The 17,024-nt window shown below is 47.2% G+C and overlaps 1 protein-coding gene and 1 non-coding gene across 2 annotated transcripts; both read right to left on the reverse strand.

Moving 5' to 3' along the window:
* Window positions 1-653: 653 nt before the first annotated feature.
* On the reverse strand, window positions 654-9,936 carry ODF1 (outer dense fiber of sperm tails 1). Its single transcript, XM_077748195.1, has 2 exons — window positions 9,486-9,936; window positions 654-1,224 (listed from the first exon to the last, which is right to left on the reverse strand). The coding sequence occupies exons 1-2, from the start codon at window positions 9,800-9,802 to the stop codon at window positions 783-785; spliced, it is 759 nt and encodes a 252-aa protein (XP_077604321.1). The 5' UTR covers window positions 9,803-9,936; the 3' UTR covers window positions 654-782.
* LOC144218401 (small nucleolar RNA SNORA38) lies at window positions 1,635-1,765 on the reverse strand. The gene has a single exon (XR_013331153.1). It is a non-coding gene; the product is annotated as a small nucleolar RNA SNORA38 (small nucleolar RNA).
* Window positions 9,937-17,024: the final 7,088 nt, after the last annotated feature.

A 17,024-nucleotide genomic window follows, 5' to 3' on the forward strand; every position in this document is an offset into this window, starting at 1 on the left:
GTCTTGGCAATCATGGATGGCTCAGGGGCATGTCCATGAGGCTCCACGTTCAGGTGAACTAGGCTGTTATTCCGTGCTACGCTAGCATTTTGGGAAAGCTGTACTTTTCCACTCATGACTTTTGAACCGAACTTCTGCGCCTACAGGAAGTTTCAGGGATTGAGAAAATCGGATAGTTGAAATTAATCACAAGGAGGTTGCGAACCATCCTGAGCCCGAGCTGGCCATTCTCCCGAATCAGGTATGTTGAGAAACGAAAGCTGCCTATGGACACCCTGTCCTCAGTCCTTGAACGTGCCTCTCCCCAGTCCCGCGCGTTTGCACTTGGGTCTTTGACCCAGTAAAGCCCCCAGCCCATTTCTCGCTCTGCGCTGCTCCCTGCTGCCGAGGCTTTAACAGTGCTTGCCTTCTACCTAAGAGTCTCGAGTCTCGGTGTCTGCTTTACCAGTTTGGTTTCGGGGCCAGGCCATTTCACTGGATCGTTTGGAAAAACCTTGTGGGGATACCCAACCCAAAAGCACCTCTTCCCGGAACTGGGCGGGAGCTGGTGCGGAGGAGGAGGGCTCTCCTCCCCAACTCCTCGCTCGTGCCCCACCCCCACCCGGCAGGGTTCCCGCAGGGGACTGAAGCAAGAGAGTCGCACACAGCGCCGGTGGCTTGCAGTTATGTATTCAGTTTCCTACAGACTTGCCTAACCCGGGCTGCGGGCAGGGGGGCGAGAAACACTGGAAGAGCTGCCGGGCTGAGTACGTGCCTTTCACTAAGTCATGGGTTCCTACGCTTTACAAAATCATCTTCCTACAGGAATAGCGGCTCCCGCAGGGGTAGCACGGGCTGCAAGGGTCACAGGGGTTGCAGGGGCTGCAGGGGCTGCAGGGGCTGCAGGGGTTGCAGGGGCTGCAGGGGCTGCAAGGGTTGCAGGGAGACGTGCAGGGGTAGCAGGGAGACTCGATCTTGACGCAGCTGCCGAGCCCGTAGGAGTACGTCACGTCCTTCTCGTCCACACAGGGCGGCAGGCTGAACTCCTTGCAGATGTTCATGTAGCTGTACTTTTTCGACCCAAGGCAGTCATACCTGTTCTCCCGCTCGGCCGACACGCACACCTTTCCGTCCTTCACCCGCACTTTGACCTGATCAGGTTCAAAGCCGCACACGTTTACGGATCCTAAAATGTTACTGCTACAGCAAGAGGAGGCCAGAATTCTATTGGTGGTTCTTCTCAGTCTGGAAGTTGGAAAGAGGAAAGGGCGGGAGGAAGAAGCTCAGATCTCAGACACAGCTTGAGAAGCAATATTTTGATCTCTATTTTTCATTATTATTATTATTTTTTAAAGTAAGCCCTAGGCCCCACTTGGGGCTTGAACTCAGACCCGAAGATCAAGAGTCACATGCTCTCCCACCGGAGCCAGCCAGGCGCCTGTTCTCTTATTTTTTCTTTCTCTTTTTTTCTTTTTAAAATGAGAGGGTGAAAAATGCCCCCCCCATGGGTGATCTGACAGCTTTGTCCCCTAAGCCCCATTTATACACCCTCAATGTCTTATTACCAAACTTCTTTTAAAAACAACTCCTTTCTTTGCCTTCAGCAATCTCTAGAATTCCGTTGGAAAAACTAAGATGCATTACACTTGATGCTTCTCTGTTGGATGGTTGGTCTTGAGCCTGCAGGGAGCAAGCTGACCCCAGACTTCTCCAAATCCAGGTTTCTTTTCCTCCAATTCTTACGTGTCTAAAGACAGGGAACTACAGACACGCCTTTGTGGGAAGGTGTCTCTCTTTTCTTTTTTGGTAGCAAAAGGAAACACTAGTCATTGTGAAAAGTCAAACTTTTCTAGAAGCGTATAAAGTAAAAACTGAGAATCTGCCCGTGAAAATCACATTCTCCCACAGGTAAACCTCTGTCAACAACAGGTGGCTGCTTGGTCTTCCAGATCTTTCTCGTGCATTTAAATCCCAGGTCCTCCTTTTATCAATCGTGGAAACCTGACTCAGCCTCCTCATCTGTAAAATGGAAATAAAAACAGTACCTACACCATAGGGCTTTTGGGAGATTAGATGAAATGATGAGGTTTGCTTAACACTGTGCTTAATGCATTAGAAGTTTGGCTTAATTATTACTGTGATCATTATTATTACTACTATTATATGTAGACTCTTAAGCGTTCTTTTTTCAGGGTGCCCAACTAATAGGATACTATTTAAAATCATTATAAAGATCTCTCTCAGCCTCAGAGCCCAGCCCTGCTACCCACAAGATTGGAGCCACTGCCGGGCCATCACACAGACCCAGCCTGAACATTCCATCAACAAATGACAAGGCAAAAGTGCCCCGGGTTCAGCCCTGCCCACCAGGGCCTGCCTCTTCCCGCTGCTGTGAGGCTGCTCCAAACCCTGGATGGCTGGCACCCGCCGGAACGGTCAGCTTGGAGGCACCATGAACTGGATCGGGGTCCCACCAGCTTGCGAGCGCTGATTGTGCTTGTCCCTGGCCACCTCCTACCCACTGACCTCCTGTTGGTAGCTTGAAATCAATCGTGATGGGATATTTACACTCTGAAAACTGGAAAACGCTACAAATGAAGGCTTTTTATATCCTGTCTCCCATCCCCACATTGCTAGTGGTTAAATACCACTGTCTACAGCCCCTGGTGCAGAAACGCAGGTCCCCGGGGTCCCTTTAGAGCTGCCTTGTTGCTGCTCCACAGTCCTGTGTGAATCCTTCATACTAACAAAATAACAGCAGCTGCTCGTGCTAATTGAACACTTAGGGTGTATCCAGAAGTAGCAACGCCAAGTGCCTAAGGGGACAGGCTCTGGAGCCAGAGTATTTAGGTTCAAACTTGGTTCTGCCATGTGGATAAGCTACTTAGCTTCTCTGTGCCTCAGTTTCCTCATCTGTAAAATTGGGACATTCATAGTAACCTACTTCCAGGGTTGCTGCGAGGTTTAAATTAGTTAATGAATGAGGAGGATTTATGGTAATGCTGGGCACACAGGTTGGGCAGCCGGCAGTAGCCTGGTGAGCCCTGGCCTTCCTTAGGGCCTGTTTTCTTTCTACTTGGTGATCCTTCCAAAGACAACCGAATGTTCTGAAATGGTCTTCTTTTTATCTTTTAACATTAAAAAAAAAAAAATCTGTGTTCTAAGAGACACTCCTGGCAAATCTTGCATCACTTGGCCTCCAAAGGAAAGTTTTGGAGCATCTGATTTCTAGAACCTCTTCCAGTTTGACCAGTTTGAGCTTTGCAATTGGATGATTGGTTTGAGATACCTTTTTAATTCTTTTTTTTATGCTGAATTTTGTTTAGACCCTTCTGTTTGTTATAGAAGCTATAGAAGTTCATTGTAGAGAACTTAGGAAATATACAGAGAAGCAAAAAAATGGAATATTTTGTAAAATACCCATAATCCTATATAGCAGCTAACACTTTGGGGTCAGATTTTCCTCTCTGTGTGTATGTATTTCTACAAACACATGTAGATCCTTGTGTGTGTTCTTAGGAAATCGCGCTATGCATCCTGCATTGAATCTGTATTTTTCACTTGATGAGCGCTAATATGATTAGCTTAACACGTGTGAGCCCTTGTACCAAAGGTTTCAAAATAAGGCTCTTAGAGACTAATTACAAAATGGACTGCCATCCTGGAAGATACCGAGGCCAATAGAAACGACTCGTGCAAGGCACCCAGGGGACTGGGAGAGTCACTGAGCTGCATTTCCACCTCCTGCCCCAAGGAACCTGGGGGGTGTAGGGCACAGGTGTCTCTCATGCCCTGGGTGTGCCGCGGTACCCACGGGCCGTGCTAAGGAGAAAGGAAGAGAATGGACTTTAAAAAAAATCTTAATCTCTGTGAAAAAAACAAAACAGGAGAAAACGCACTCTGCTCCCCCTGGATGGCCAGAGAAGAGCTCACAAAGATGTCCCATGCCCTCTCTGGAGGGCCAGGACCCAGAAGCCCGAACAGCCAAAGGCAAGAGTGAAACAGAGAGCAGAATGGATGTCCCTGGATCTCTCCAGAACCTCCCATGGTGTGGGCGTGGAATGAGAAACCTCAAACCCCTCCGTGAAGGGGGCTGGGCCTCACAAAATGAAGCAGGGGTGCTAGGGCTCCTCACTACTGCCACATTGATTCTGCCAAAGGCCTCCTGCCCCCATTGGGGTATGATCTGGAAGCCAGTTCTACAAGCCAAAGTAGGCTTCCAGATCCTTCTCCTCCTGTTAGCAATCTTTTTTTTTTTTTTAATTTCTAAAGGATTTTATTTATTTTTGAGAGACAGAGAGAGAGCATGAGCAGGGAGGGTCAAAGAGAGAGGGAGATACAGAATCTGAAGCAGCCTCCAGGCACCGAGCTAGCTGTCAGCACAGAGCCGGACTCGGGGCTCAAACCCACAAACCATGAGATCATGACCGGAACCGAAGTCGGACGCTTAACCGACTGAGCCACCCAGGGGCCCCCTCCTGTCAGCAATCTTAAGTCTCGGAGTGCAATTGCATGTTGTTGTTGCTGTGACTCCCCTCTTCCTCTGGCCAGGTCACTCTGGCCCCTTTGCCCCTGCGGCAGCTGCCCAGGGGTCTTACTAATCGGTCTTTGGGAATTGCCTAAAAATTCTTGGCCAGGTTAGGCGTCTCCTTCCTTTTGCTTCTTGGCCAGGGCTTATCTGTGGGGATGTGTGGTTTTGGAGCAATCGCAGGAGCCTCATTGAGCTTCCCAGATTGAACTGACTCTTGTCTGGCCATGCACCTATTACCCCACAAGGGATTTTCCATGGCTCTGTGGTATCCTGGGCAGAGGGGGTTGCCTCCTGTAATTGTGATCATGAGGCTGGAGCTGGGCCACAGTAAACATAGGGAAATCAGCCCCCCGGCGCAGGGCAGAATCCTCTCCGGGAGGCTGAGGGAAAGCCAGTGGACAGATGGCGTCCGCATCAGCCACGCGGGAATACTGCGTCTTCTCCCGACTCAAGCTGCGGTTCACCTGGATGTCTCCCCAAACTCCTGAATGTGCACACACTGCCCACAACAGTGACGAGCTCTATAGTCAGCTCTTCACACAGACATGAGCGAGGTGCAGCCTGGTACTAAAGAAAATGAAGGTGTCAAAGAGGCCTGTCACCACCCAGGAGCAAAGGGAGGTAGGCCTTGAAGTACTTTACTTTTTCTCCTAATTTTAGACCCCTTCCAAAGAGCCACCAGACTCCATCCCTCCTTTCCAACTCATCTTTGCCTTTGTCTTCTTTCTTCTCTCTCTTCCCTTTTCCTGCCGTGTCTCTCTCCTGACCTTTGGATAATCCTGAAGGACAGTGTCACTCCGTGGTGGGGAAAGTAGCAAATACAGGTGCATCAGAGTCCCCGGCGGTGCTTGTGAGAACACAGGTGGCTGCCTTCCACCCCCGGTTTCCAGCTCAGCGGTTCGAGGGAGGAGCCAAGAATTCACATTTCTAAGGAGTTCCACCTGAGGCTGGTCCCGAGCCCATTCTCTCAGAACCACTGACCAGGTGGTCCAGACTCAGGCAAATCTGGCTTTCCTGGCTCCTAGCGGTCAAGAACACTGAGTCTGCTTCATCATCCATAAGACAGCCGAGATGTTACAAGGATCCGATGAAGATGAAATTCGGCACATAATGTTCACTCAATAAAGGGTAAGTGTCTTTATCAGGCTGTCCCAGGCTCTGCCCTACTCAGAGTTCCCTGAAACCTAAGGCTTTATGTGACCAAGCCCCAGTCCTGTGTCATTAAACAATAAGGTCAAACCAAATGATAGATAGGTTTTTGGCCTTGCGGGACAGCCATTCCTACCCCTATCCCGCTGGACTGGGCTCTGAGACCTGTGGGTATGAAGGAATAAAGGGGAGAGAGAACAAGGGGCCACCCTTGCTTCCCGCTCTGCAGGGACTCCGAGGGAGAGAACGCTGTGTCCTGGCCTGTGGGTCAGAGCATGAAGAGGTAGAAAGCGCTCCCTGAGGGCTTAGACCTGGGGAGGCGCTCCTAGGCCCACAGAGCACTCACCGGGGGGCTGAGAGTTATCAGCCTCACCAAATAAGTGTGAGTCAGTGAAAACCATAGTCTTAGAACGTGAAGGGGTTAACAAGGAAAGAAACAAGAGGGCCAGTCTTTGAGGTTTGCAGGAGATGGTGCCCCTCGTGTGGAGAATTTCAAGGGAATTTCTTGATGAGAATCAGATCAATGACAGATAGTTGGGTGAGTGGAGGGAATCACAGTCTCAGGCTGAGTTTCGGGCACTAAGTAGCAAAGGGTGTGAGCTTGAGCCCAATGCGCCTCTACAGCCCTGCTGCAAATCCAGCCTTTGTCTGCAAGAACTAGCACCGGGGGTCGGGGCATCCATCCATTAGATGGTCAACCCCTAAGGGCTGCACTGAGGAAGGGCTGGCATGCATTTGTTTGTGCCCCTTCGGTACAGAGGAAAGGGAAGCCCACGAAATGTGGTAGCGAATCGGGTGCAAATTTAAGACAGGCTGGTGGCGTGGCTTCTTACAAAGGAAACCAGATTCAGTCACTGCAGTCCCTCTAAATCCAGAAGAGGAAGGAAGGGTCAGGGGAATTGCTAGTGCTTGCGGTGCAAAGGGTAGTTTGGGGAGGAAAAGAGAATATCAAAGAAGCTAACGAAAAAATGGAAGTACTTACAGTAAGGAAGATATTGCCAAGGTGTCTTTTGAAGCAAAGAGATAAACATTGGAAATGGATTGGACCTTCTATACCTGGTCTAGAAACACACATGTGCAACACACACTCATCAATCAAATAACATACACATGGGAATGCTCAGGAAACTTACAGGAGAAATGAGACTTGTAACCAGTTATTAAAAGAGCGAGCAGATTGACTCTCAGACAAAAACAATTCCAATGGGGCCATGGCAACTACAGACCAGGGAATCTTTCCTGTTGGACAAAGAACCTTCAGGACAACACAGCCTGGCATCCGAAAGGGTGTGTCATACCTAACCAACCCGTTAGCATTCTTTAAAGGGATAGAAGTCCATACGAACATGACTTCTAAACCCACAAAGCCTTGGGCAAGTCTTCACAGCAAAGATTGTTTAAAAAAGTGAAGCAACATGATATTTCTGGATCTATTTAGTCATGGATTGTGAACTAGCTGAGAGATAAGGGAAAAGAAGCATTTTACTGGAAGAAAAAGTATTAATAGTAGAAGTCCTCTGGGATCGGGGCTGGATCAGGATTTAACATTTTCATCCATGGTCAGAGAAATGAATATTTAGGTTTGCAGGTGACACTAAGCTTTCTGGATAGTGAAATGTCAAACTATCAGAAATAGAGCATTGGAGGGTTTCAAAGGTGTATGAATGGGAGGAAAGTGGCTGGGAGGAGACACAAGAGGGCAAGACCAAGGTCATTTCCAGAATGGACTCAGAGTTATCAGTTCAGAGGCCGGGGAATTACCGTAAAGACATCATCAGCTTCACATACTGCCTCAGGCACAGGGAAAAAAAAAATCAGCAAAAATCCAGATATTGTCAGGAAAAGTATCACAAGCTATAGGAAGCATTAGCTCTTATATAAACCACACTGCCAAGAAGTAGCTTGAAGTTGTCTACTGCATGCCAAGAAATAAGGGCTCCTGCAGCTGGTGGAGGGCGCCCAGAGGGTGAAGAACAGAGGGGCTCTCTTAGCTGACGAGTCTGGAGAGGAGGGCCGGCCAGGAGACAAAGGTTGCAAGAACTTGGATCAAGGGTATTCAAGGATTCAGAGGGACAAAGGCAGTCAGTTAAGCGTCCAACTCTTGATTTCAGCACGGGTCATGATCTCACAGCTCGTGTGTTCGAGCCCAGAGTTGGGCTCTACGCTGGCAGTGTGGAGCCTGCTTGGGGTTTTCTCTCTCTCCCTCTCTCTCTCTGCCCCTCCCCTGCTCACACACACACACACACACACACACACACACACACACATTCTCTCTCTCTCTTTCTCTCAAAGTAAATAAACATTAAAATAAAATCTTAAAAAAAAAACTATTTCAAATTGAGTGTAGATGAGTTTAAAGGCAATGGCCTCAGCCCAGATTATCGAGAGAGGTCCGTTCCTGATCTTTGGTGACTGATGACTTGGACAATAGTTGCCCTGTTGTCCTTTCTTGTGGAATATCCCAGTCACTGCTATCAAGTGTCTGTCTCTGTCTCAGACTCCCTATCTTTCCATCGGTCCATCCATCCATCCATCCATCCATCCACCTACCTATGTACCTATCTAATCTATTAATCTATCATCGGGACAGGAAGGATGTTGTTTTAAGCATAGAGACTTGAGCAATGAGTAGTAAATAAGTCTCAGAGATCTCATGCACAGTATAGTAAATATAGACAACAATGTTGTATTATAATCATCAAACTTGCTGAGAGACTAGAATGTAAATATTCCAACCACTAAAAGGAAATGATAATTATGGAACACGATAAAGGTGCTAATTATCACTACAATGGCAATCGTTACAATATAGAAATGTGTCAAACACACTATACGCTTTAAATTTACACAATGTTATATGTCAAGTATATTTCAATCCAAAAATCTATCATCCATTTGTGCCCATCTTTTTCAAAGTAGTAGCATATTAAGTAGTTTTTCTTGCCTTTTTCATTTAATGCATCAACACATAAAACACTTCATTAGTCTGCTTTACATCTACCTAGCTTCCCAATGTATAGACATACCATAATTTATTTAACCAGAGGGCAGTGCTTTCAACAATTGTTTTCATCAATTGTACCAGACGAGATGGCGTAAAGTGGAAAGTTAGAAAACTTTCTCCAGGCCATAAAAGGAAATATAATCAAACAAAACCGTAAAAAGTAGCTTTAAAAATTACCCAATTCAATTAAAACCCTCTCGACTCTGTTCTGAAAGCTGCGACCCTCAGGTCTGTAGTTCATGAGCACAGCCTTTGCTACTGCCGGAGAGGGCGCCGGTATAACAGACTTCCAGATGGGCGTGAAGTCTGCCTGGGGCTGGGGAACGGGAGAACGGTTCTCCCACAAAACCAAGGGAACGCCTCTGTTGTTCAATTTTCTCCCCCGCTCTTAACGCCTCTGGCAAACATTAAGGATTTGATCAATTGTTATTGCTTCTCCTGTAGTCATTTCTGTAAGCCCAAATATACTCAAATCACTTTACTCATAACCAGAAAAAATGTGTAGTTTGCTGCTTCCAATAGCTTTTTAATGACACCCCCTATTTCTTTCCCTCATTAAAGCCACATTATTTATCATGTTGGCACTCCTATAAACCAACACAACCTTACCAATCGACATCATTACGTTGTCTTTTGAGAGTCTTACGATACCCGTCATGAACCCATTTACTCTTCTTTTCTTAAATCTTGGCTAAGTCACCAGGGTTATTATCTGGAACCCTTTCCATCTCCGTCCGAGTATCAACAGTTACATCCCCTCCCCCGTTTCAACTCAGAAGGCTGATACACCGACTATAAAAAAATCTTAAACAGTTATTTTACTTGGCAAGCTCTCTCTTTTCATCCTCTATGGCTCTAATGGCTTTCCTCTCCAAACTTCTGAGAGATGGTCGCAGGCAGTAAAGCTTGACGTCACACAGGCAACACGGATAGAGGTCGCACAGGCCGCAGGAGCGCGCTCGCTTCGAGTAGCACAGGCAGTACGGGTAGGGGTGCAGGTCACAGCAGCAGTATGGGTGCATGTACAAGTCGCAGAGGCATCGCGTGCATTCATCGATGCATCTCAACTGCCTTAGTTCTCGGTCCACCTTCTTAATGTCCCTTCTAACACTGTCCAAAAGACAACTCAGTGCAGCCATTACAGTCACACCTTATTGTTTTGTGAGTACCTTTGGGAAATGGCACTCGGGGGGGAAAAATTGTTCTAAGCTCTTCTCAGAAGTTTCTTTTAAAAATAAATGAGGCACACATGGTTCACTTACTTTAAAGCTTGTGTTCTATGACCTCATCACCCTCTAAAGTATGTCATAGTCTTCTGGTTACCGTGTGAACTGCACACAGTCATGGTCTCCAGATACCCTCCTTAGAGTTACAGAGCTACCCTCAGAACCATACTAATGTAGAGATTTCATTTACCTTGAAGTTGGATGGGCCCCCTCAAGCAATTATGGTTCTCTGGGGTCCATGGGTGTAACCGTCAATGTCCTTGACTTGTGTGTATATCCGCAGGCCTGGTTACGGCTGCGAAGATCTTAGTGTGGGTGATGGAAGGAGCTGCCTGGCTCCTTTCTCTCCGCTCTTCCAGCTCCAGCCTTGACTTGACCCCTAGCCTTGCCCCTGACACTCTAGGATTTGTTCTGGCCCCAACATTTCTATATGTGAAAAGCTTGCTTTCTTTACAGAGCTTTCCTGTGGTTCTTTTTAACAAGTCCTCTTAAGTCAGCCTTTGTCCTTAACCTTTAACCCCAAGTCTCAGAGTGCTGCCCATTCTTTGCTCTCTGGTATCCTTGCTATCCTGGAACCTCAGCTCTCCGGTGCCTGGGATCCCGCTCTTAAGCTCCCATCTCCTAGTGCTCAGGCTCCTGTCGGTCACCACCTCCCAGAAACTTTACCTCCGGGCTTGTATCCAAGCCTCTAGATGCCTTGTCCCCAAGGGATTGGTCCCTGATACTCTTATAGCCAATTGCCTGACGTTGATTGAAGGCAACTCCCCGAAACCCTCCTTTGGGCCAGTTTCCTGTGCTCTCAGCGGGATCAATATGTTGGACCTCGGGCTCAGCCTCCGCCTTGGTTCGGGGACTTCCACTCCTCTGGGCCATTCCCCTCAACCTGCTATCTGGCTTAAATCCCCCTTGCAATGAAGTAAGACATAGGGTACTTGAGGACAAGTGGGATGGATGTGGCAACCAGAGGAGAGAAGGGCCAGGTTGAAGGGACCTATGGGCCGACTAAGGAGTTTGAACTTCATTTTGAGGACCAGGAAGAATGACTACTTTTCTTTTCTGTTGAGAGAAGTTGAAAGGTAAGTCTGATAGCTTCATACAGTCCCCGGCGTTGTAAGGGGACAACGGCAAAGGTGACTTCTGCTGGAAAGCAAGGACTGCCGAAGTCCGGACTGGCGATTGTGGCTGTAGGATGGCAAGAAGGAACCCAGTGGGATCACCTTCCCTTCCCATCCACTCAGGCCCTTCCGATGTGCTTCCACATTGCAGCCAGAGCGATTTTCCTGTGTAAATTTGTCATCGCCCAATCCCACCTACCCTTTTCTGTCCTCCTAGAGCAAGGACCCAAATCCTTATAAGATGCTGAATAATAGGGCCTCTGCCTACCTCCCCATCTCCTCCCCCATCATTATTCCTCTAATTCATTATGCTTCAGCCACAGTGGCCTTTCTCAAAGTCTCACTCATTCCACTTCAGTCAGGACTTGTGCGTACACTATGCCCTCTGCTTAGAAATTAAACTCCCCACCCCATGCCCTTGATCTGGTTAACTCCTGAGGCATTCTTTAAATCTCCTCTTTAAAACTTCCTCAGAGAAGCCCTCCTGGTTCCCCAACTAAGCATTTATAACTCTGCACATTCCTTTCATAACATCATTCGTCTGTTTCCCCAACTAGACTGTGAGCTCTATGAAACAGGGACCTTGTCTACTTTTGCTCACTATTTGATACCTAATGCAAAGCCTAGGGCTCAAAACTTATTCACTGGGTGAACAAATGGGTGAATTAAACAGAACTTCCTGAACAGAATGAGGATGGAGTGAGGGAGGAATCTGTAATGATTCCTAGGTTTCTAGCTTGGTAGAATCATCGCCATTGACTGAGGAAGAAAAGTGAGTCGGGGGGATATACTGAATACGAGGTACTACTGACAGCTTTCCGGTGGAAATGTGACATAAGTGGGTCTGGAACTCAACAGAAAGGTTGGCCAGGGATATACATTCAGGAGAAGGAATGGATTGAGAAAAGAAGAGGGCTCAGGTAGAATTGCTCAAGGAATAATAACAAGCAATGGAGGAAGCGACAGAGTTCATGATTACTCATAGAAGCAGTCAGAGAGGTGAGAGCCTCCTACACTGAAGTCCCTTGTGTAGGACTAGACCAAGCCTAGTGTCCCCCAGTGTTCCCCAGATGTGCAGATGAGAAGTCTTAGTAAAGAAAGTAAGTTTCCCCGGAGGTATTAGAATGGGAGGCTGGCCCCTGACTCATGTGGGGGAAATGTTAAAGCAAAAATGAATCATCCTCCTCTATAAACAAATGCTAAAGTCTTTTAAGATTGATTCCACCCAGCTCTGAAGGGTGAACTCTGTCAGTAGGAATATGGCCCACTTTTTCCTGAGAGCTCACTGCAGGAATCATACAGATTTCTCTAGCTCCAAGTGATAGACTTCTGAACTCTTGTATCATGATGAACTCTATCCCTTAGCAAATGTCAGCAAAGGTTAAAACAAGCAAGCGTTTGGTTTTCGATTCTTAAATACACAGGTTCAGGAATTTAAGTACACACACCTGAATATACATGGCACATTATGAAGATGGTTACAGCTTTATTTTAGCGAGGATTCTCCCATGGTCCTATCCTGCCAGTGATTTTACTCTTCACCCCAAAGCATATTCTTGACATCATTTCAAGTGACTCAACAAAGGTAATGACTCCTTTAAAGATCAGATGGAAATGGGATCTCTTCATGTCAGAAGGAGTAGAAATTCACCAGATTTGACAGAAACCCATAGGAAGGATCTACAGTCACAATCTCCTGAAGCATAAACACAAGGAGGTTCCATGGGCTCTAACAGGGTAGGGGCCCTTTCTTACCTAGCGGTATGTCTGTGGGGGCTCCCATCTACCCTGGCTCATGTCCAGATAGAACCTCCCCTATTGCAGGTTCTAGCAATTTCCCAGACTAGGCAAAGTAGATGCTTGGTCCTCAGTGTTGGTAGAACTGTAAGCCAAAGAAAGTCCTTCTACCTCTTCTACCAGGTAGACAGCTACAGGTCAAGTCCACCCAACGGCCAATGTTACAAAGATTCTCCTTTACCAGTTGCTAGATCGATACGTGATACTTACAAGTTGAATACCAAATCCTATATATACAATGTGTTCTCAGCTAAGTTAACAAGAATCCAGAGAAGGTGAGAAACCTCCTCAAAAATTAACGGTGGTTATCTCTGAGTAGTGGAATTATAGATGACTTTTTAGATTCTCTTTTCTAAGGCTCTCTGGGTGGCTCAGTCGATTAAGGAACTGACTTCAGCTCAAGCCACCATCTCACAGTACTGAGGCTAGTAAGGAGCCTCATTCTGAGCCCTGAGTTCTCTGTGACAGCCGTAGGCTCGGACTCCTCTTTCCCCCACCCTCTCATAAACCCACAGGTCCCTTTTTCTCTTGCAGCAAGAAAAATGGGTAGCTCCAATTTGGGTTGTTCTTAATGAGGACAGTGACCAAAACACTTCCTTGAACTTCACGCTGGAATTGTTTACACATAAAAGCACATTTCCTTGTCTGCCTGCCAGAAACAAATGGGCTTGCTTCTACCTTAGACAGTGTCCTGATTAGCCTGCGGGGGTCGAGAATGTTTATTCTCCAACTATCACCATGTATGGGGAACTCCTAACAGATGCTTACTTGAACAGTAATAATAGTTTACATTTAATGAGTGCCTGAGTCTGTGTTAGGCTAATCCTCACAACAACCCTATGAAGCAGAGACTTATGCCCATTTTACAGATAAGACTGAGGCACAGACTTCACCCAGCAAGTGGCAAAGGTAGGGTTCCACCCAGGCAGTCAGCTTCTGGTCTCTGTGTCTTCAAAGACCAGTGACCCTTAAAACAATTTCTCTTCTCTCTTGACGTAATGTTTGTCTGACTTGGCTCTGCGGGGAAAGCTCTCGGGAGCTGAAATATATTCAGATTCCTAATTCTTTCTCAACTTGCTGCAGAAACCCATCAGAGAGAGAAAAAGGGATGACCCTCAATGCCAGAGCCAGAGAGAAGCCAAGACCCAGGGTCTCTTTGAGCTGAGGGACAGGCAGCCCAAGGAGGAGGAAGTGGTTAGGTGGGTCTTATTCACCAATATGTACTGCGTAAAAATTAACACTGAAAAGTTTGCAGACTATGTAATCATTTAAAAATAGTAATAGCAAACCCATTACATGTTAATACAAGAAATGCGTTTTATGGGAACTCTGTTTTCCAAAACAAAAAAATGAAAATGGTGGCAATATTTTGCATTTTTACAAATATTTCCAATGTCTGGCTTTATAGAGGATGGCTAAAGTATCTCCTTCTGCCTTTCAGCCTGTTGTGATATGTCCTCTTTTGTCACCGTATGTTTGCTTTAAGTAGAAAAGAGAATCTTGTTTTGCACAAATGTGTAGTTGAAAACAGAAGAACGTCTCACACCCCTGAAAGGGTCTTGGGATCCCATGTTGAGAATCGCTGCTTTACTTATAGTTCTGGAAGGTATTCAGTACCCTGGTGCCTCAAAGTCATGATAAGTACTTTCCCTAAAACATTTAAGTCAGCCTCACATTGTAGAACTTTGTTATAGGGCTTTTGAGGCCTCTACCTACCTGTTGGTTCCCTTCTCGAAGAACTGAACTCCTGGGCGCCTGGGTGGCTCTGTTGGTTAAGCGTCTGACTCTTGGTTTCAGCTCAGGCCATGACCTCACGGTTGGTGGGTTCTAGCCCAGCAGCCGGGTCTGCGCTGATAGCATGGAGCCTGCCTGGGATTGAGCTCCCTCTTTCTCTGTCTCCCTACCCGCCTGCTTGTGCTCACTCGCTCTCTCAAAAAAACCCAAAAGAACGAAAAAACAAAAACAAAAAAACTGAACCCCATTCCCACTCATCCGGGGGAAGATTTTGGGGGACTCCGGTAAGAATCTAAGTCATGACCTGCTTCCCACCCTACGTGTAAATTTCTGCACTGAGAGAGGTCCCCAACCACAGCTAGTCACTGGGTTCTCTCTTCTGGGACCTGGGCATTTGGCAACGTGGACTAAGGGAATTTGAGCTAAGAAATTGCGGCTGCCAGTGTGGGTCAGCCTCCTTAGCTGTGGAGTCCTTGGTTCTTCATGGCTTCTCGGTCCTGCTTCTAATCTCCAGTGATGAGACTCCTGCTGTAACATATTGCTAACTTATTATCCCATTTGTTTGTTCTTGTAGCAAACTTCCAAAGGTCAATAGCAACCCTGCCTCAGGTGAGCCCTGCTTCTCTCTCTCTCTCTTCCACCCTTTCTTTCTCTCTCTCTCTCTCTCTCTGCCTTTCATGGGATTCTCTCTCTGTTCCTTGCTCACTTGCGCCCCCTCTCTCTCAAAAAAAAAAAAAAAGAGAGAGAAAGCAAGTCTTTGTTAGCTATTCTGTAAGACAAAGGTTCAAGGTGCTGGTCACGTGCTTGCGCATTCCGTCCTCACAGCCAGCCCTCCGAGTTGGGTGTTTCACAGGTGAGTGTTCCCAGCACAGAGCAGCAAAGGCACTTTCCCGTGAATGCCCAGCTGACAAGTCCCAGAAGAAAAGGGTGTGCTTGGGGCCATCCCAACAGCCCCAGGCACAACCATCACGGGGGACGCAGGGCTGCCTGCCCCGTCTGGCAGCCCCCCTGACCCTTCCAGTGGGAGATCACGTTCTTGGAAGCAGTCACAAGGATCTTTCTTAGGGAAGAAACTCTATTCAAGAAGGGGGGAGGGGAAGAGGGGTCAGAGGAGTGAACCCTGAGGTGTCAGGAGCCTGGGCAGATAGACAGCTCGCTCCCTGAGCCTTAGAAACCTACGAACAGGACCTGGAAGATCCGAGACCTGAGTGGGAAGGGGGTGGAGAAGGAAGAAGGTGAGGTGCAGGCCAACATGCCCAATAGAAAATGCCTTGGGCCGGAGGCCTTTCTTTTCTTTAACATATGCTTTATTGAAGAATAACATCCCTATTGAAAAGTGACAAACTCGGAGCATCCAGCCTGGTGAATTTTCACAAAGTAAACATACCCATATAACTCGGCTTTCATCAAGGAAAAGGGCGCGCTGAGCATGCCGGAAGTCCCTGTCCTGCCCCTTTCTTGGCGTCAGTCTCCCTGCCTGCTCTCTGGTGCCAAACGCTCACTTGCCTGCTTTTGAACTTCAGGTAAATGGAAATATACAAAAATCTGCCTCTCGTCTCACATCGCCGAATCGGCACGTTATAGTGGGCTCGTCTACGTTGGTCGCTGCGGTTGTGTTTTGTTCCTTTTCGTTGCTGTGTGGTAATCCATGACCTAAATCTGCCACGGCTACATATGCTTCCTCCGTGGATGGGCATTTGTTGGGGGACGTTTAGGTGTTCTCCATTTGGGGCTGCTGTTGGGACTAAGGCCATGTGGTCTTTCTCATACACACCTTGGTGAACATTTATAGCATTTCTGTGGAATGGGAATTGCTGGGTCAGGGAATACAGTATATGCATGTGATCAGCTCTACCACACATGGCTAGACAGTTTTGCAGAGTGTGTGTACCCATATGCAATCAGTAGTGGGTTATTGTTTTTTATGTTTATTTATCTTTGAGAGAGAGAGAGAGAGAACAGGAGAGGGAGCAGAGAGAGAGGAACAGAGAATCCCAAACAGGCTCTGCACTGTCAGCACAGAGCCCAATGCAGCTCTTGAACCCACAAACTGCGAGATCATGACCCGAGCTAAAGTCAAGAGTCGGATGCTTAACCAACTGAGTCACCCAGGCGCCCTGGTAGTGGATTATTTTAAGTGGATATTTAGCACAAGTATGTACAGTCTCTGTACATACTTGTGCTACTGTGCTAGAAACTTCCATCCCCTCCTCAAGGCTCAGTAATATCAAGCACATCTCACAGATCACTTATATGAATGGAGGGTTGTTTTTTTTTTTTGAAAAAAATCAGTGAATAAGCTAAGGTTCAAGGTGGAGCCATGCTGATGTAAAACAGAAAATAGCATGTGGGAGCTGGTGAGTGTTCCATGAGCTGTGAGTGACACCAGAAGCCCAGACCCTGGGATGACCATGAGAATGCCAGTCTCCTACAGGGAACTTGGAGGGCACCGTGGGCATGCACAGAGGGGTCCAGCCTCTAAGTACTCA

The sequence above is a fragment of the Crocuta crocuta genome, unplaced genomic scaffold, assembly GCF_008692635.1.
Source record: "Crocuta crocuta isolate KB4526 unplaced genomic scaffold, BGI_CrCroc_1.0 scaffold39, whole genome shotgun sequence".
Lineage (NCBI taxonomy): Eukaryota > Metazoa > Chordata > Mammalia > Carnivora > Hyaenidae > Crocuta > Crocuta crocuta.